This window comes from Stegostoma tigrinum, chromosome 3, assembly GCF_030684315.1.
Source record: "Stegostoma tigrinum isolate sSteTig4 chromosome 3, sSteTig4.hap1, whole genome shotgun sequence".
NCBI lineage: Eukaryota > Metazoa > Chordata > Chondrichthyes > Orectolobiformes > Stegostomatidae > Stegostoma > Stegostoma tigrinum.
This window is the reverse complement of record NC_081356.1, coordinates 135,892,716-135,914,038: the sequence shown is the minus strand read 5'-3', so window position 1 is coordinate 135,914,038 and position 21,323 is coordinate 135,892,716. Positions and strand designations below refer to the sequence as shown.

At 48.9% G+C, this 21,323-nt stretch overlaps 1 protein-coding gene across 1 annotated transcript in view; it reads left to right on the top strand.

Moving 5' to 3' along the window:
- Positions 1 to 17,635, top strand: part of oxct1a (3-oxoacid CoA transferase 1a) — a 50,531-nt gene extending 32,896 nt beyond the window's left edge. The window contains exons 13-17 of the mRNA XM_059644967.1: positions 4,380 to 4,455; positions 10,642 to 10,731; positions 13,043 to 13,123; positions 16,653 to 16,754; positions 17,437 to 17,635. Of these exons, the coding sequence (XP_059500950.1) occupies positions 4,380 to 4,455; positions 10,642 to 10,731; positions 13,043 to 13,123; positions 16,653 to 16,754; positions 17,437 to 17,472 (385 nt within the window). The 3' untranslated portion in view covers positions 17,473 to 17,635. The remainder of the gene's footprint in view (positions 1 to 4,379; positions 4,456 to 10,641; positions 10,732 to 13,042; positions 13,124 to 16,652; positions 16,755 to 17,436) is intronic.
- The last annotated feature ends 3,688 nt before the right edge of the window (positions 17,636 to 21,323 follow it).

Below are 21,323 nucleotides of genomic sequence, written 5' to 3'. Positions count from 1 at the left end.
GTGTGGCTTTCTCTACATTGGGGAAACCAAGCGGAGGCTTGGGGACCGCTTTGCAGAACACCTCTGCTTGGTTTGCAATAAACAACTGCACCTCCCAGTCGCAAACCATTTCAACTCCCCCTCCCATTCTTTAGATGACATGTCCATCATGGGCCTCCTGCAGTGCCACAATGATGCCACCCGAAGGTTGCAGGAACAGCAACTCATATTCCGCTTGGGAACCCTGCAGCCCAATAGTATCAATGTGGACTTCACCAGCTTCAAAATCTCCCCTTCCCCCACCGCATCCCAAAACCAGCCCATTTCGTCCCCTCCCCCCACTGCACCACACAACCAGCCCAGCTCTTCCCCTCCACCCACTGCATCCCAAAACCAGTCCAACCTGTCTCTGCCTCCCTACCCTGTTCTTCCTCTCACCCATCCCTTCCTCCCATCCCAAGCCGCACCTCCATCTCCTACCTACTAACTTCATCCCACCTCCTTGACCTGTCCATCTTCCCTGGATTGACCTATCCCCTCCCTACCTCCCCACCTATACTCTCCTCTCCACCTATCTTCTTTTCTCTCCATCTTCGGTCCGCCTCCCCCTCTCTCCCTATTTATTCCAGAACTCTCTCCCCATCCCCCTCTCTGATGAAGGGTCTAGGCCCGAAACGTCAGCTTTTGTGCTCCTGAGATGCTGCTGGGCCTGCTGTGTTCATCCAGCCTCACATTTCATTATTATGGTGGCACTGCTGATGGATTTCCTAACGAACAACACGAAATGTCGGTGGCCAGAACAGTGCCAGGACGCATTTGAGAATTTAAAGGCAGTATTAACCACTGTACCACGCCACATTTCTTAAGCCCTTTAAAGCCGCCATCAATACAAATGATGTTGGGGTTGGAGCTGCGATGTTACAGGGGGATGTAGGGGTTTGAGCTGTGTTGTTACAGGGGGATGTAGGGGTTGGAGCTGTGTTGTTACAGTGGGATGTAGGGGTTGGAGCTGCGTTGTTACAGGGGGATGTAGGGGTTGGAGCTGTGTTGTTACAGGGGGATGTAGGGGTTGGAGCTGTGTTGTTACAGGGGGGTGTAGGGGTTGGAGCTGTGTTGTTACAGGGGGATGTAGGGGTTGGAGCTGTGTTGTTACAGGGGGATGTAGGTGTTGGAGCTGTGTTGTTACAGGGGGATGTAGGGGTTGGAGCTGCGCTGTTACAGCAGAATGATTGTGGAATTAAAAGGCCAATCAGTTATATTTCAAAAAAAGGAACAAATATCCACCGGAGAAGAATTTCAACCACTGAACAGTCGTTATTGAGTTTGGTGCTGGCCTTACAACATTTTAACATCTATGTTGTAAACAATGCATCGATGTCGGTTCTGTACATTGATCACAACCCCTTGACATTTTTGGAAAGACGAGAACACCAGACTATTTCATTGGAGTCTTGTGTTACAAGCATTTAATTTACAAATTGTACATAGCGTGGGTTGTGAAAATTTTATTGCAGATGCGTTATTGCGAGTTTATAAGGAAAATGTGTAGATGAAATTTAACACTACGGTGTCTGTGTTTTAGGTAAATGTATGTGGAATAGTATGAAATGTGTAACTCTAGATTCATGACCTAGAGCCCCGGTAAAATCACATTAAGGTTTGGAGAAAATAAAATGAAGCCATCTTTTTGTACTGAAGGATTGTTTTCTTTCCTTAAGGGGGAAGGTGTTGCGAAGTTGGGTATAATTCTTGTGGATTGAAAGGCAGAATGTTAGAATTTGTTTGTAAAATGATGGGGGGCAGTGCAAGAGTACGTGGTCCCTTTTTAAACAATGTTTTTTTAGGCTTGGAGATTCAAAAATGGTCTGCAGATGGCGGCAGCAGCTATACCGAGAGCTCTTGAAATTGAAACACTGTATCTGAATGGTTATATCGTTCGGAGCCAAAGCAGCATTTTTACCAAGACAACAGGCTCTTAAATTCAGCCAATTAATTTAAACCAGGCCCTGGACACCAAAACCCAATTAAATTTAGATCTGATGGTTTTGACAATCTTGGACCAAGAAATTAATAGGCCATCAAGGGTTTAAAAGAAGAGGGCATTTGAAAATCGGGGTGAGAGCAAACTGCGATCTGTTGAGAGAACTGCTCTGTACAGCCATCTGCGCTAAAAGAGAAAATTACTGGCTCTCTCAGGAATCTAAAGATTTGTTTAAGCACCATCTTTTCTAAAAACAAAGGGCACTCTTAGCTAATATTCCTGACACAAGAATCCAGCAGAGGAAGGCATGCCTGACTGAAGGACAGCATACAAGGCAAAGAACATTTTTGAGATAGTAAGCTTTAATTTATTTTTTATTATTTAATTTGGTTTATATTAGTGGGAATTGTATCTACTGGAACAATATACTATTGGATTTTAGTTTTATTTAATAAAGGGGGTATTGCTGATTCATTAGTAGCTCTGTTAATTTATTAATTGTTGCAATTGGATAAATGAAATGTTACTTGTTCATTTAAATGAAATAAATATCCGATACTCACTTTATTAGCACTCTGATAGATTACGAAGTAAGGTGAGATTATCTGGATGTTTCGGTTTTCGCTCTCAGGGTGGTTGATCACTTATTCGTAACAGAAGGTGTGTCCTGTAGGTTGACCCACAATCCCCTTGGGGAGGGAATTCCTGGATTTTGACCCAGCGATATTTTCCCAAGTCGGGACGGTGAGTGGCTCGGAGGGGAACTTGCAGGGGGCGGTGTTCCCATGTATCTGCTGCCCTTGTCCTTCTAGATGGAAGTGGTCGTGTGTTTGGAAGGTGCTGTCTGAGGATCTTTGGTGAATTTCTGCAGTGCATCTTGTAGATAGTACACACTGCTGCTACTGAGTGTCGGTGGTGGGGGGAGTGGATCCTTGTGGATGAGGTGCCAATCAAGCGGCTGCTTTGTCCTGGATGGTGTTGAGCTTCTTGAGTGTTGTTGGGGCTGCCCCCATCCAGGCAAGTGGGGAGTATCCCATCGCACTCCTGGCTTGTGCCTTGTAGATGGTGGGACAGGCTTTGGGGAGTCAGGAGGTGAGTTCCTCGCCACCATATTCCTAGCCTCTTACCTGCTCTTGTAGCCACTGTTTATATGCACAGTTCAGTTTGGACCTGTACTGATAACTGACCAGGAGAGGCAGTGGTGTAGTGGCAGTGTCACTGGACTAGGCATCCAGAATTCCATGCCAATGCTGTGGGGACAGGGGTTTGAATCCCATTGCGGCAAATAACAACATTTGAATCCAGGAGGAGCTAGAATGAAAAGTGGGTCTAATGACCATGTAACCATTGTCGATTGTTGTAAAACCCATCAGGATCACTCATGTCCTAAAGGGAGAGATATCCCTTAAGGGGAAGCAATCGCCTAGTGGTATTATTGCTGGTCTGTTAATCCAGAAAATGTTCCAGGAACCTGGGTTCAAATCCTGTCATGGCAGATAGTGAAATTTGAATTCGAGTAAGAAAACTCTAGAATTAAGTCTCTAATGATGAGCCTGAATCTATTGCCCATTATTAATTGTTGGAAAAACCCATCAGGTTCACAAATGTCCTTTACAAAAGGAAAGTGCTATTCTTACCTGACCTGGCCTACATGTCACTCCAGACCAACAGCAGTGTAGTTGGCTCTGAACTGCCTCTGAATGGTCATTGCTGGCCCTACCAGCAATGACCACGTCTCAGCAGCAGATAAAAGAAATCTTCATATCTAACCCCGCCCTGTCTCTGTCCTGTGAGTGATAATGGGAACTGCAGATGCTGGAGAATCCAAGATAATAAAGTGTGAGGCTGGATGAACACAGCAGGCCAAGCAACATCTCTGATGAAGGGTCTAGGCCCGAAACGCCAGCTTTTGTGCTCCTGAGATGCTGCTTGGCCTGCTGTGTTCATCCAGCTCCACACTTTGTTATCTCTGTCCTGAGAGTGTTTGGGGACAGTGTAGAGGAGCTTTACTCTGTATCTCAGGGCTGTCCATGTCTGAATGCAGCAAATCTGTCTTTTTATGATGACCTCTAAGACCCCTGGCCATAAAACAAATCACATCTGTTCATAAGATAATGGGAACTGCAGATACTGGAGAATCCAAGATAACAGGGTAACTCTCCCTCTAGACTAACCTCAGGGAACCTCTCTCCACCTATCTTCTCTTCTCTCCATCTTTGGTCCGCATCCCCCTCTCTCCTTATTTATTCCAGAACCCTCACCCCATCCCCCTCTCTGATGAAGGGTCTAGGCCCGAAACGTCAGCTTTTGTGCTCCTGAGATGCTGCTTGGCCTGCTGTGTTCATCCAGCTCCACACTTTGTTATCCCACATCTGTTCATTATTGCTGAATGGAATTGTTTGTGCCTGTCTCACTGCAGGGGCCATGTGAATATGACGATGCTTGGTGGGATGCAGGTATCGAAATTTGGGGATTTGGCCAACTGGATGATTCCGGTGAGTGAGTTTTCTACGAGCTGGTTCTAAATCCCTGGATATATTACTGCCCAGGGCAATGGTTTCTGGTGTTACTGGATGCTAATTGGTTTGTAATGATCCTGATGGATTAGTGATTGGGTACCATTGATCTGAGAGTGGAGTAATTATGTAGTGTGACAGGCTGGGCTGGAAATTCTGCTGGCTGTTAGCTTCACATGGTGTCCTGGGATCTGCCCACATCAGCACCATATCCTGGCATCACCACACCCAGGAACCTTTGAAATATCATTCTGGGGTCATGAGATAATTTTAGTCACGGGATTCAGCGGGAGGGGAGGGTATGGGAGGTGCTGTGGAGGGGAGAAGTGGTCCCTGACTGATGCCTACTCAGCTAATCAACATCATCCAAATGTCTGAGACTCTTAAAGTGTAGGTTAAGTAACAGCGTGGCCCCAGAGCCGGGTGTCTACGGCTTAGTCTGATCCTGGAATAGCTGGTAACGTGGGAGAGTACCCTGGAGAGGGAAACACCCTGTCAAGCATCCCCTATCCCCTCCATTCCTACCCAAAATCTCTGCCTGGGGTAACATCACCTGTGTTTCCCCTCATCCCACTGTCCTGAGGTGGTTTGCATAGACTTCAGTAAGACCCACGTGGAAGGCTGGTCTTAATGGCCAGACCCCAAGGGATCCATGGCAACTTGGCAAACTGGATCGATTTGCAAGCCACAGGCTGATGTGATTGGAAGCCTGTGATCAGAGGTGTACCACAGGGATTGTTGCTGGGACCCTTGCTCTTTGTCATGGATGTTAACAGTTTGGATGATGATGATACTCCAATCACCTCCTGCAAGCTTCTGTCTAATTCCATCAAAATTCACCTTGCCCCAGTTTAGAACTTGAACCTGTGGACCAGTTTTTTTGTCTTTTTCCATAACTGCTTTAAAATTAATAGAACTATGGTCACAGGTCCCTGTGTACTCCCTCTCTGTTACCTCCGGCACCTGTCCTGCCCTATTTCCCAACAGTAAGTCAGGTTTTGCTCCTGACCCTCTATGTACTGCTTGAGGCAAGTTCCCTGAACACACTTAATAAATTCCACCCCATCTAAGCCCTTAACACAACGGCAGAACCAGTCTATGTTAGGAAAATTAAAATACCCCCCACTATGACAATCCTGTTTCTCCTGCAAGTCTTCCCAATCTCCCTGCATATTTGTTCCTCTAATTCCCATTGACTATTTGGGGGCCTGCAGTAGAACCCCAATAACATCACCGTCCCCTTCTTATTTCTTAGTCCCACCCACAAAGCCTCACTGGGTGATCCCTCAGTTATTTCATCTCTGACTCAGGCTGTGATACGCCCCTTAATCAAAAATGTGCCTCCCCCTTCCCTCTTTCCTCCATCCCTCTCCTGCTTAAAGTACCCGTACCCAGGGCTGCCAGTCCTGTCCCTCCCTTAGCCATGTCTCTGTAATGGCTATAATATCCCAGCCCTATGTACCTATCCACGCCCTGAGTTCATCGGCCTTACCCGTCAGCCCTCTTGCACTGAAATATAAGCAATTTAATCCAACCGCATTCCTCGCTCCCTCCTGTTCCAGCCTGACCTGCCCTTTCAACTTGCTACTTCTGATTCCTGTAAGTCCTTCCAGCCTCGCACTTGCCTCCCCACTGGTGAGAATCCCAAACCCCACCACCACCACAATCTAGTTTAAACCCTCCGTTGTAGCTCTAGCAAATCTGCCCGCCAGGATTTTGGTCCCCTCCGGTTCAGGTGCTACCTGTTCCTCTGGAACAGTCACCTCTGTCCCAGAAAAGACCCTAATGATCCAGGAATCTGAATCCCTACCTCCTGTATCCATTCTTTAGTCGAGGTTTCATCTGCTATGTCCTCCTTACCCTCACCAGCACATGACACTGCAAGTAATCTGGTGATTACCACCTGCAAGGTCCTGGTTTTTAACTTCTTTTTTTCCCCCCAGCTCTATAGAATCACTCCTCAGGACCTTATCCCTTTTTCTTCTTATGTCATTTGTGCCAATGTGCACGATGACTTGCAGCCGATCACCCCCCTCCTTGAGAATGTTAGGCAGCGGCTCCGAGACGTCCTTGACCCTGGCACCCAGGAAGCAACACGGTATCCTGGATTCCCATCTGCAGGCACCAAATCTCCTGTCTGTCCCCCTATTTATCCAGTCTCTGATCACTAAGGTCCTGTTTACCTTTACCCTTTCCCTCCGTACCCCAGAGCCAGTCCTAGTGCCACTACCCCGGCTACTGGTGCTTTCCTCAATCTGCCATCGCACCCCCCCAACCACCCCCAACGACATCCAAAACCGTCTACTTGTCTTTGAGGGAATGGCGCATGGAATTCCTGCCACTCTGCCTCCTGTCTTAGCCTTTCCTTATGGTCATCCAGCTCCTCTTTGCCTGTACCTGAGGTGTGACCACCTCACTAAAACTGTTATCTGTGATGGGGTCAGCATCTCAGATGATGCTGAGCACATCCCGCTCCTGCTCCCGCTCCCGCTCCCTTACATGGTCTCCCAGGAGGTGTAGCTGGGCCCTCTTCCCACAGGGGTAGTCATCACTGACGATGGAAGTCTCCCTGATCTCCCACATTCTGCAGGAGGAGCATGTCACTGACTTAACTACCATCTCAAATGCTCTAAGATTAAATAGGAAAGTTTAAAAGAACTTTTATTTGCATTTACCTGCACTTTTTGCTGAGTCGCTGCTCACCGAAGAGACTCGTGCCTTACTACTTACTGTATTACCAACTAATCAGCCCGTCTCTCTTGCCCCTTTTTTTTTGGTTAGAGGAAGAGGGAGGGAGGGAGGGAAACAGTACAATCTTGTTACAACTTTGTAGAGCATTGGTTAGGCCCCAGCTGGAGCATTGTGTGCAGTCCTGGTCACCACACTACAGGAAGGATGTGCTTGCACTGGAGGCGGTACAGAGGGAGATTCACCAGGATGTTGCCTGTGATGGAAAGTTACGAGAGACTGGATAGGCTGGGTTTGTTTTCCCTGGAGCAGAGGACGGAGGAATCTGATTGATGTAAACAAAATTATGACAGGCATAGACTCTGTAGATCATGAGAATTTCTTTCCTCATGGCAGATATGTTTAAGACCTTGTGTTAAGGGTGAGGAGGAAGTAGGCTGGAGGAGATTGAGGGGGGAGAAATGTATTTTCACCCAGTAGGTGGTGGAAATTTGAAACATGCTGCCTGAGACGGTGGTGGAGGCACGTACACTCAGAACATTTAAGCAGCATCTAGATATATACTGACAATGTCAGGGCACAGTCTATGGCCTACTTAGTGCAGGTAAATGGGATTAGTGTAGTTTGGTGCTTGTTGTTCTGTATAGACATAATGGGCTGAAGGGCCTGGTTCTATGCCTTCTGATGCCCTGCCTCAGTCTGACACCCCACTTTCGCTGGAGTTCGCATGGGGTCCAGGGTGTACTAGCTAGATGGATAGAGAACTGGCTGGGCAACAGGAGACAGAGGGTAGTAGTGGAAGGGGGTTCCTCAAATTGGAGACTTGTAACCAGTGGTGTTCCACAGGGATCCGTGCTGGGACCACTGTCGTTTGTGATATATGTAAATGATCTGGCGGAAGGTGTAGGTGGTCTGATCAGCAAGTTTGCTGATGACACTAAGATTGGTGGAGTAGCAGACAGTGAAGGGGGCTGCCAGAGATTACAGCAGAATTTAGATAGGCTGGAGAGTTGGGCAGATAAATGGCAGATGGAGTTCAATCTGGGCAAATGCGAGGTGATGCATTTTGGAAGATCCAATTCAAGAGTGAACCATACAGTACATGGAAAATTCCTCGGGAAAATTGATGAACAAGAGATCTGGGTGTTCAGGTCCATTGTTCCCTGAAGGTGACAACGCAGGTCAATAGGGTGGTCAAGTAGGCATATGGCATGCTTTCCTTCATTGGGCGGGGTATTGAGTACAAGAGTTGGCAGGCCATGTTGCAGTTGTATAGGACTTTGGTTCGGCCACATTTGGAGTACTGTGTACAGTTCTGGTCGCCACATTACCAAAAGGATGTGGATGCTTTGGAGAGGGTGCAGAGGAGGTTCACCAGGATGTTGCCTGGTATGGAGGGTGCTAGCTATGAAGAGCGGTTGAGTAGATTAGGATTATTTTCATTAGAAAGACGGAGATTGAGGGGGGACCTGATTGAGGTCTACAAAATCATGAGGGGTATAGACAGGGTGGATAGCAAGAAGCTTTTTCCCAGAGTGGGGCACTCAATTACTCGGGGCCATGAGTTCAAAGTGAGAGGAGGAAAGTTTAAGGGAGATATGCGTGGAAAGTTCTTTACGCAGAGGGTGGTGGGCGCCTGGAACGCGTTGCCAGCGGAGGTGGGAGACGCAGACACGTTAGTGTCTTTTAAGATATATTTGGACAGGTACATGGATGGGCAGGGAGCAAATGGAAACAGACGTTAGAAAATAGATGACAGGTTAGACAGAGGATCTCGATTGACGCAGGCTTGGAGGGCCGACGGGCCTGTTCCTGTGCTGTAATTTTCTTTGTCTAAACTCAAAGAACAAAAAACAAATAGGGGGAATCACAGAAATCTAACAAACTCTGACAGACTAAACATGGAAAGATGTTCCTGATGACCAGGGAGTCCAGAACTACGGATTTGGCCTTGAGATGTGGAGGGTCTTCGCCCAGAGTGTGTGGAATTCTCTGTTTTCAAGGAAGAGTGAGAAATGGCTCTTGGGGATAAAGGGATCAAAGTGTTTGGGGAGAAAGTGGGGGAAAAGGGGGCTTGGATGATCAGTTATTACAGTACAGACTGGATGGACCATTTCTGTACTTTATAATTCTGTGATTCCTGTTGAATGGCAGAACTGGCTTACTCCTGCTCCTAGCTTCTCCACTCCAGTGTTCCTGCCTGCCTCTGAAAGTTCTTTGTTTGAGGGAAGTGTTGAGATTTGAATTGCCTCAGCACTGATAGCTGTGCACTGAGCTTCTGAGCCTGTGTGTCGCAGATTCCCTGACACACAGTCCTGTGTCCAGGTTTGGACAAGCTCCAGGGAAAATCACTGGGGTGGCTTATTGGGGTGAACTGTGCTACATTAATAAAAATTGTTGTTACCTCTGTAAGGGGCCACATAGCTGCTAGTTGGTGTTCAGATAGCTGTTTGGATTGGAGCTGCAATCAGTGGGACATTGTTGTCGGTTTGATTTGCCAGCTGTGACTGGTTGTATCGAGCAGATTGCTGGCAGAGACTGTTTCAGTGAAACACAGAAGTTTGCTACCTCTCTGGGCACGCGACTTATTGGCCATAGCCTGAAGGTCATTGTTGCTTTTTCAGTAAAAGCCTTGTATCACCTTTTTAATTACAGGAGTCAATATCATTGTATTCTTCTGCTTGGTTTAGTCTATTGTGCTGAGTACTATGGGACCGCCTTCCCTTACCACAACACTGCCCCCCCACCCCCTCGTCAGAGAACACCGATGTACTCCTGGTTGTACTGGGTCCCATCCTGTTGTGAACAAATGCTGCAAAGTTTCCTCCACCTCATACCAGCTTCACAGCCTCCTCTTTGAGGGTGAATGTGTGCAGTTTGATCCATTAATTTGACTAATACTAACCCTCATTCGTTCCCTACAAAGCAGTGCCCTTGATTCTATTCAAGTCTCAGCGAGAGGGAGGCAAGGGTGCCTCACAGGAAAGTGGAGTTGAGATCACTGACTGTTCAGCCATGATATTATCAAAAAGTGGAGCAGGCTTGAGGGGCCAAATGGCCTGTTGTGACTGCTGGTCACTATGGTAACAATGTAAAGTAGTGGAGGGATTTTTAATCCATCCTGAGATGTGGATGTCAATGGCTGGGTGCAGCACTTATTGCCCCTTGAGAAGGTGGGGGTGAGCTGCCTGCTTGAACCGCTGCAGCCCATGTGCTTTGGGTTGACCCACAATGCCCCTACGGAAGGAATTCCAGGATTTTGACCCAGCAACAGTGAAGGAACGACAATGTATGTCCAAGTCAGGACGGTGAGTGGCTCGGAGGGGAACTTGCAGGGGGTGGTGTTCCCATGTATCTGCTGCCCTCGTCCTTCTGGATGGAAGTGGCCGTGGGTTTGGAAGGTGCCGCCTGAGGGTCTTTGGTGAATTTCTGTCTGTTCCCAGTGGTGTGTCTGAGGTGTTGTGCTTTCTGTTTCAGGGGAAGATGGTGAAAGGAATGGGAGGAGCAATGGACCTGGTGGCCAATGCTGACACCAAGGTGGTGGTTACGATGGAACACTCCGCAAAGGTAATGGGGACAGCATTCCGAACAGATGAATGGGGAGAGGGAAGGGCAATGGGGAGAGCGGAAATCTCCAAGTTACTGAGTGATATGCACTGAGGCTGTTGCTGACGTCAGGCCGTTGAGTTTGAGCGGGTTTAGATTAGTTTAGATTAGTTTCCCTACAGTGTGGAAACAGGCCCTTCGGCCCAACAAGTCCGCACTGCCCTTTGAAGGATCCCACCCAGACCCATCCCCCTGTAACCCACACACCCCTGAACACTACGGAGAACTTAGCATGGCCAATCCACCTAGCCTGCACATCTTTGGGCTGTGGGAGGAAACTGGAGCACCCAGAGGAAACCCACGCAGACATGGGGAGAATGTGCAAACTCCACACAGACAGTCGCCCGAGGCATCGCTGCTGAGGTCAGTGATGACTGTTTGTGCTGTTAGGCTGGTCGATATCACATGGAGGCCAGACCAAAGTAAGGACAGCAGATTTCCCTTCTGAAGGAGCTGGGATTTCACTGATGCTTTCTCCAGTTTCTGCATGTGGAGGTGGAGTTGGGGGGCTCCCTGCAGCAACTGGCGAAGGTCATGGGGGAGTGTGAAGGGGTGGGTCACTGGAGAAGCTGATGGTGGGAGGGGAAGGTTTTGTGGTAGGGGATGGAGATTATCGGCTGGGGTTTGGGGGGAAGGGGTCAAGGACAGCATGACAGCTGTGCAGTAGAGACTGAGGTTTGTGACTTTTGGGGAAATGTCCCCATGAAAGGCTGCAGGGTTTTTTGTCTGGGCTGTATCCAAGCGCTGATCAGAGATAATGGGAACTGCAGATGCTGGAGAATCCGAGATAACAAAGTGTGGAGCTGGATGAACACAGCAGGCCAAGCAGCATCTCAGGAGCACAAAAGCTGACGTTTCAGGCCTAGACCGTTCATCAGAAAAGGGGGATGTGGAGAGGGTTCTGGAATAAATAGGGAGAGAGGGGGAAGCGGATCATAGTTGGAGAGGAGACAGACAAGTTAAAGAGGTGGGGATGGAGCCAGTAGAGGTGAGTGTAAGTGGGGAGGTGGGGAGTTGATAGGTCAGTCCAGGGAGGATGGACTGGTCAAAGGGGTGGGATGAGGTTAGTAGGTAGGAGATGGGGGTGGGTCTAGGGGTGGGAGGAGGGGATAGGTGGGAGGAAGAACAGGTTAGGGAGGCGGGGACGAGCTGGACTGGTTTTGGGATGCGGTGGGGGAAGGGGAGATTTTGAGGCTGGTGAAACCCACATTGATACCATTGGGCTGCAGGGTTCCCAAGCGGAATATGAGTTGCTGTTCCTGCGACCTACGGGTGGCATCATTATGGCACTGCAGGAGGCCCAGGATGGACGTGTCATCTGAGGAATGGGGGAGGGGGAGTACCCGGTGTGGTTTCCTCTACTTTGGGGAAACCAAGCAAAGGCTTGAGGACCGCTTTGCAGAACACCTCCGCTCGGTTTGCACCTCCCCGTCGTGAACCATTTTCACTCCCCCTCCCATTCCTTAGACGACATGTCCATCATGGGCCTCCTGCAGTGCCACGATGATGCCACCCGAAGGTTGCAGGAACAGCATCTCCTATTCCGCTTGGGAACCCTGCAGCCTAATGGTATCAATGTGGACTTCACCAGCTTCAAAATCTCCCCTCCCCCCACCGCATCCCAAAACCAGCCCAGCTTGTCTCTGCCTCCCTAACCTGTTCTTCCTCTCACCTATCCCCTCCTCCCACCTCAAGCCGCACCTCCATTTCCGACCTACTAACCTCACCCCTCCTCCTTGACCTGTCCGTCTTCCTTGGACTGACCTATCCCCTCCCCACCTACAGTCACCTCTACTGACTCCATCCCCACCTCTTTAACTTGCCTGTCTCCTCTCCACCTATCTTCTCCTCTATCCATCTTTGGTCTGCCTCCACTTCTTTCCCTATTTATTTCAGAACACTCTCCCCATCCCCCTTTTCTGGTGAAAGGTCTAGGCCCAAAACGTCAGCTTTCGTGCTCCTGAGATGCTGCTTGGCCTGCTGTGTTCATCCAGCCTCACACTTTGCTATCTTGCATCCAAATGCTGATGCTGAACGTGTATCTTCGTGAGCCTATAAGCCAAAACATAACCTCCCCAACCCTCTTTATCCCTCTCCACACAGCCCCCCACCTCCACCCCTCACACACCAACGTCCCCACCACCCCTCACCTGAGTTTTAACCTGGGGCTACCTTGTAGGTCAGTATTAAGACAGAGGGACGTTAATGTTCATGAAGCACGTGTGACCTATACAGGCGCTGACCTAAAGCACACTCTGTTCGTCTGTTGCAGGGAGGAGCACACAAGATCCTGGAAAAATGTACGTTACCACTAACTGGGAAAAACTGTGTAAACCGTCTCATCACTGAGAAGGTGAGTCCCGTTTTCACACATTTGCACTGAGAAGGTTGAAAAAGCAACTCATTCCTAGGTGTCTCTGACTGCTCTAGTGTTTATTAGGGAGGAACGGCGATATACTTCCCATTCGGGACGGTGAGTGACTCGGAGGGGAACTTGCAGGGGGCAGTGTTCCCATGTATCTGCTGCCCTTGTCCTTCTGGATGGAAGTGGTCGTGGGTTTGGAAGGTGCTGACTCAGGATCACCCTACACTGACAGGAAAGCTGAGAGACGGATGTCAATATTAGCTGGGGAGAAGGGAAACAACTGGATGTGAATAAATCAGACTGGGTTGGGTGGGAGTGTTGATGGAGTCTCAGGAAAGGAGCTGGCTAATTGTGTCCACAGTTGAATTATTTCAATGACCTGTTACTGTAAGATATTGGGAATATTCAGGCCCTGTGCACCACCAGAGTTCTGATTTTTATCAGTGATTAACACTAATCACTAACGTTGTTTGTGATTTTATTAGTAGATTAAATTTTTACGATAGCAGCTGTCTTTGACCAACCCCCCCCTCCCCCGCCCCGAGACGTCCATTCGCCCCTACCCTCCTCAACCACAGTCAACTTCTACAGTGATGCCCCCGCCTCCCCTGCCAAAACAGCTCCCCACTGAACCCCTCCCACATTGCCAATTGTTTCAGGGCTCCCCTCACACTCCCCACCCCCCCACCCCACCTCACCACTGTTCCCCACTGAACCCCTCCCATACCATCAGTTGCTGCATCCACCCGCCCCTTCACCGCTCCCCCATGACCCCCTGTCAGTTGCTGCAGGGAGCGCCACCCCCCCCCCCCCCCCCCCACCCCACCACCCCACCGCACATGCAGAAACTGGAGAAAGCATCAGTGAAATCCCAGCTCCTTCAGAAGGGAAATCTGCTGTCCTTACTTTGGTCTGGCCTCCATGTGATATCGACCAGCCTAACAGCACAAACAGTCATCAATGACCTCAGCAGCGATGCCCAGTCTCTCCAAAGAACCTGCTCAAACTCAACGGCCTGACGTCAGCAGCAGCGTCCGTGCGTATCACTCAGTGACTTGGAGATTTCCGCTCTCCCCATCGCTCTTCCCTTCCCCCATCTAGCTGTCCGGAATGCTGTCCCCATTACATCAACGTTTTGGCCCTCACACACTTTTTCTGTGGCATTGAGTTCCACAGGCTCTTCACCCTCCAGGTGACAACATCTTGGCCCTAAATGGCTTACCCCATTTGTGGTCATTGGGAAGATCCTTCCACTGTTTACCCTGCCTAGCCCTGTGCGAATTTTAGAATTTTGTCTGGTTCCCCCTTATTTTTCTAATGTTGATCCTTACGGAAAGGGGATTAGAGTACAGGGATGAAGAGTCTTTTTCCACCCGGATCAGGCTTTAGTGCAAACGCACAAAGCTTTACTCTATATCTAACCCCGTGCTGGCCCTGTCCTGGGGGTGTTTGATGGGGAGACAGTGTAGAGGGAGCTTTACTCTGTATCTAACCCCGTGCTGTGTGCAGTTTTAACTGCTATAATATTGGAGGAGGTTGACTGATTAGTTCAGATGGTCCCTGGGGTGAGCGGTTGAGTGAATTGGGCCGATGTTGACTGGAGTTTAGAAGAATGGGAGACCGGCTCAGTCAATTAGAAAATCCTTATGAGGATCGAAAGCGTTGAGACTGAGGGGCTGGGGAATGGATAACACAGGGTCACAATCTCGGGGTCAGCGGTCAGACGTTCCAGACTGAGTTGAGGAAAATTGTCTTCACTCAGAGGGTAGGGACTGTTTAGAATTCTGTCACCCAGACGCTTATGAGGCTGTATGTGGCATATATTTAAAATGTAGATTGGCAGAGTTTGAGGTATTATGGCATGTATGAGTTGGAAAGTTAGTGATGCTCAAACATTAGCGAAGAGTTCAATGGACATGGAGTGCAAGCAGGCACATGGGACAGGCTCCAGTAATCACCCATGATCCTGTTGAATAGTGGGACAGTCTCAAAAGGCTGCATGGCCTCCTACAGGCCCTTCGGCCCACCATGCCTGTGCTGACCATGATACCATTCTAAACTAATCCCATCTGCCTGCCCAAGGCCCGTGTCTCTTTATTTCCTGTCTAAATGCCTCTTCAGCATCGCTGTTCTCTGCTTTTACCACTTTCCCCGGCAGTGTGTTCCAGGCACCAGCCACTCTGCGGAAAAACAAAAAAACTTGCCTCACACATCTCCTTTTTTAACTACCCACCCTAAACCTGAAACCCATGCCCCCTCGTATTTGACATTCCCATCCTGGGAAGAAAAAGACACTCACTATCCACCTTAACCATACCTGTCATAATTTTATACACTTCTATCAGGTTGCCCTTCAGTCTCTGATGCTCTAGTGAAAATAATTCAAGTTTGTCCAACCTCCTCTCCTAGCTAATACATTCCAAACCAGGCAACATCACCAAGGGTAATAAAATGTGAGGCTGGATGAACACAGCAGGCCAAGCAGCATCTCAGGAGCACAAAAGCTGATGTTTCGGGCCTAGACCCTTGAAGGTCTAGGCCCGAAACGTCAGCTTTTGTGCTCCTGAGATGCTGCTTGGCCTGCTGTGTTCATCCAGCCTCACATTTTATTATCTTGGAATTCTCCAGCATCTGCAGTTCCCATTATCTCCAACATCACCAAGGGTGTCTTGTCATGATCTGCTCCCCGGTCACAGTGACTGCCTCCCAGAATTCCTCTCTGTGACATCTCTGCCACCCTCTGATTTGATGCTCTTCCACTGCCATGCTCACGCTCTCTCTGTCTCTACTTGAGCCTCCCTTATCTTCCTTTTGCTAACCATTTCCATCTTTCCCATCCTTTAATGTATGCCCAAATATTGCCTTCCTTCCTTTTCTAGCAGTTGCTATCTTCTGGCATTGTAGAATCGTCCCCTGGTTTTGCTGCCTGACTGTATCAATGACAGTGACAATGAGCTGGGAATGGAGTGTGTACAACACTTTCCCCTGGGGTGTGCCTGACACATAAAACTGTTAACAGTACTCAGTGTTTCCAACCATCCAACAATCCCAGTACAGGCACACAGAGCTGTACTCCCAAGAGACTCACTAATACTCTGTATACCCCGTGCTGTCCCTGTCCTGGTAGTGTTTGATGGGGGGACAGTGTAGAGTGAACTCTACTTCTGTCTAAAAGGAGATTTACTCTGTGTCTGACTTTGTGCTAGATGGAGACAGGATTGTGGTTTATATGTTGAATTACAGCCTTTGAGGCGCGGTGTAGGAAGATGAGCTGGTTCCAGGGCTGTATCCCGAGTCGGATGGGGTTTTGTTGACTGAGCGTATTCCCACAGCCCGGTACTGCCCTTGTTGTACTTAGCATGTCAAGCTGTGAAGGATCAGCTTTGAGGTGATGGGGAGCAGTTGCAGTATCCAGGGCCAGTCTGTCACTGGGATGTCCCTTGGAGAGATCCTGGGCTCTGATGTGTCGGACTCCTGGCTGGGTTCGTGATGTAACATCTGTTTAAACATTTTTCAGGCTGTCTTTGATGTTGATAAGAACAAAGGCCTGACCTTGATTGAAATATTTGAAGGACTGACTGTTGATGACATCCGAAAATGTACTGGCTGTGACTTCGATGTGAGTATCTGATTACTGTGACTCATTCAGCCTCACTCGCTCTTTCAGTTTCCACTCTCAGTTTGTTGGCAAGATTTTGTTTTAGTAATTGTCATTTGTGTATGGCACAGGACCTCCTGAGGAGGAGTCTGTTGGGGGTGAGGGGTGGGGGGGGGGCAGGGTTGCATGTTTGGGATTGCCAGTTGATGGACAGGATTTTTTAAAAACTTCATTCATGGGATCAGACTGTTAGCAAGGCTTCATTTATCGCCCATCCCTAATTACCCAGAGGGCTGTTTAAGAGTCAGCTACGCTGGGCCTGGAGTCACATGTAGGCCAGACCGGGTAGGGATGGCATCTTCCATCCCGAAACGACATTAATGAACCAGATGGGATTTTCTGACAATTGACAATGGATTCCTGGTCACCATTTGAGTCTTAATTCCAGATACTTATTGAATTCAAATTCCACTGTCTGCCGTGGCGGGATTTGAACATTAGCTGGATCTCAGGACTGACATTCCAATGATAATACCCACTAAGCTGTCCCTTCTGGGGGCAGGGGCTTGTGTCTTGTGGGTTTGGGAGTCGAAGGAGGCTGGGAGGGGAGGGTGGTCAGCGGGTCTCTGAAGCTTTCTCTGTTTGTGAAATCCCCTCCAGGTGATTCCCAGCAAGCTAACAGCCCTGCCTGTCTCTCCTACAGGTGTCTCCAGACGTCCGACCAATGGCACAGGTGTGAGAAAGCAGGCCACTGAGCCTAGGCCTCCCCATAACATGGACAGAATCACAGCAGGAAATATTGCAGTGCCTCAAATATACACAGAGTCTTCATGTCTATCCACATGTTAACAAATCAATATTCTAATGAATGTGTACTTCTGTAACATGATGGGATAATTTCACTGACTCTATGCTTTCTGAATGAACATACGCAGCATGGGGCTTTTGGAAGTGCAGAGACAGGCAATTTATCCTGAAGGAAAGTAATTAGGGTTCAATACACGATCCCACGCCTCTCCCTCTATTATCTCTCGCTGTGTTTTGATCAGCTGTTTTTAAATGTAGCTGTTACAGTGTGGAGCTGGAGGAACACAACAGGCCAGGCAGCATCAGAGGAGCAGGGAAGTCGATGTTTCAGGACTGGGGAGGGGGAAGGGAGCTCTGAAATAAATGGGGGGTGGGGGTGGGGCGAGGCGAAGACAGATGGAGTGGGGGTGGCGGTAGTGGTTGCAAATAGGGGTTAGTGGGGATTGGTTGGTGGGAAGGGACGGGCAGATGATAGGTGAGAAAAAAGATGGGACAGGTTGTCAGGTCAGGGAGGCAGGGATGAGAGGGATGGTTGGACATGGAATGAGGCCGAGGATGAAAAGATTTTAGAATCTTGAATTTGTAAAACTAAAATCTGTCCACCCCCCGGCCTCATCCCATGTCTTGCCGTCTCTCTCATCCCCACCTCCCTGACCTGACACAACCTGTCCATCCTTTTTTTTTCTCACCTATCATCTGCCCCTCCCTTCCCACTGACCAATCCCCACCACCCCCTACCTGCGTCCACCTATCACCATTCCACCTCCTTTCCCCAGCCTCACCCCCCCCCCCCTTATTTCCCAGCTCCCTTCCCCCTCTCTAGGCCTGAAATGTAGACTTTCCTGTCCCTCTGATTCTGCTTGACCTGCTGTGTTTCTCCAGCTCCACACTGTATTGACTCTGACTCCAGCATCAGCATCCCTTGCTATCTCCTAAATGTTACTGGTTGCATTTCTTTTCCTGCCCAAGTTGCAACTTAGAAACAGGTGGTTTGTTCCAGGTAGTTTGTGTTCCCCATTGGGGTTGTTACTAATCCTGGATCCATGTTCCTTCTTTTTACCCTCGCTGCCGTGAGGCTACACTTGCCCTTCCGACCTCTGCATGGGTCACGTGCTGGTGGTGACATTGCCCCCTCTAAGGCAGCCACTTTGACCCGTCCCTTACACGGCCCCCAGCCTTGATCCACACAGTGGCTCTGATGGCTGACAGTCAGCTGGTCAAGCTGGCTGTAAGGGGGGTACGTGTCTGACTGGCAGATTGGGGAGTTGGCCCCTTTGTTAGGCAGGGCTGTTTGGAAATCTGTGTGTTAACAGCCAGCCGCACCCCACTGCAGATTCCCTTCGCCCAATCCCCACCCAGTCTGAATGCTGACAGGGGGCACAGTCATGTTCAGCAGCTTTGTCCCTGCAAGGAGGAGAAAGCAGGTGGTTTGTGGGGTGGCACGGTGACTCAGTGGTTAGCACTGCAGCCTCACAGTGCCAGGGACCCGGGTTCAATTCCAGCCTCAGGTGACTGCGTGGAGTTTGTACATTCTCCCCATGTCTGCATGGGTTTCCTCCGGGTGCTCCGGTTTTCTCCCACAGTCCAAAGATGTGCATGTTATGGTGGATTGGCCCTGCTAAATTGCCCGTAGTGTTCAGGGGTGTGTGGGTTATAGGGGGATGGGTCTGGGTGGGAGCTTCAAGGGGCGGTGTGGACTTGTTGGGCCAAAGGGCCTGTTTCCCCACAGTAGGGAATCTGATGTAAAAAAAAAATACTCTGCCTGGTGACATGTTAACTGTTAACTGCACTTTGACTTCCTCAGGTCAGTCAGCAAATCTACCCCCCCCCCCCCGCCCCCCCCATACCTGAATCCAGATATCCCCCTGGAATCTGGGAGGTGGTGGTGTGCACAGACATGTTATTTTGCCTGCTGTTACCTGATCATGGGGTAAATCTTGGAGCAGAACTTCAGCAGTCGGCTAAAGTTGGTGCTCAGTGCCCAGGATTTTAAGCTCCCCCCCCCCCCCCCACCCCCACCCACTTTTCGCCCTGCTCCCTTCAGGAGAGTTCACGGACAGACAGTCCTGTCCTGCACCCTCAATAGCAGAGAAAATCGCATGACGCCATCTGTTAATTTGGAGAGTGACCTTTGTAATTTCTGTAGCACCTTTTTGTGCTAATAGTGTTGCAAGGACTTTACAGCAGCACTGACACTGAGCTCTGAGACATTGGGCTGGGTGAGCAACCTCTGACTCTGTGGAACCAGCTGCTGTCACTTTATTGGACTTGGCAATTCTCATTTCTCACCAAGCCTGGCTGTGTTCTGTGAACCGCAGTATGGAGAGTTTATCAAATCCTGAGCCACTGCATACATCACAACTAAATTTCAGCCGCAGTTAGTGTTCACGACTGCTGCTGAAGCCTACTATTGATGCTTGGCACTTTAAACTATTTCATGGGTGTGTGTATATGATTTACGTTTGTGGGAACATGTATGTTTACATAGACCCACATACATGTACGTAACATGCGCATTGCTTTCTACTGGGGTTATCCCTGCGTCCGTATGAATCGGGAACAAGGTACAAGGAAGCCAGGTACTCCAGGTAAACTTCACACAGCACCAGCATTTCCGCCTGGTCTGAGGGGTCTGCAGCAAACACTGTATTGGCCCTGCCTGGCACTGGCCCTTTGGAAATCAGATCATGGACCCTGGTCACAGTGAAAGGGCTGTGTTTATCATATTACCTGCAATGGAACAATTGAGCTCTAAGGAGAAACAAATAGGCTTGGATTTCCCTCTTTAGAGAGGAGAAGTCGGCGGGGGTGGGGGGGGGGGTGTTCATGGTTGTGGGGTATAGACAGGGTGATTAAAGAGGAGTTGTTCCCCTTCAGTTCAGGTGTCAGCCATGAGCGGGCGTAGTTTTAGGGTTACAGGCAGGAGGTACAGAGGGGATTAGAGAAAATAAACTTTCATTCAGCAGCTGGTGGGAACCTGGAATGCACTGGCTTGGAAGGTAGTGGAGGCTGGAAACCTTTTCTTAAAATAAATTGGATAAGCATTGAATGAAAATAATGTTCAAGGATATGGGACAAGTGCAAGAAACTGGGATTAGGGCAGTTTTAGTGGTGATAATGTTGGTGCAGACCCGATGGGCTGCAGAGCCTTTTCGGTGCTGTAGGAATCTATGACTCTGACTCTATGACCACTAACTGCGAGGGCTAAATTGACAGCAAGACTCTGTTCATCTTTAGGGTCTTTTTTCAGTCTCCACTAAATTAAAGTGTATTCAAGTGCATTGTCTCATTTGTGATTTGCTGACATGATCTCAAGGGAGGGGGAGAGACAGAGAAGAGTCTGCACTGACTAACGGCAAAGTAAACTGCATCAGCATCTCCACTGCAGCCCCCCCAGTCAGACGGGGAGAATGACCACTGCTTTTGGATGGTGTAGCAGGATGGTTTAAAACCCAGAGGTCAGTTAATGCTCACTCTGCTCATCACCTTTAGGCTACAAGGAGGTAGGTGTCAAGACAGTTGCTGTCTATGTTCTGTATACTCTCTCATTTATAAAACAAAACAATTTAATTGTTAATATATAAAGTTTCTTGTGTAAACATTATTGCAGACTCTGTTCGACTCCCATTGTTTACTGTTCGCCTCCCAACACTGGATAAAATTCTACTTTGGGTTTAAATTGCCTACCGAAGATTAATCTTTTGGAAGTCCAATTTTTTAACGGGAAGGTGTTCCCACCTTGTCACAACTAGTGAAGAATGGGTTCAAAGTTTAATCATTAAA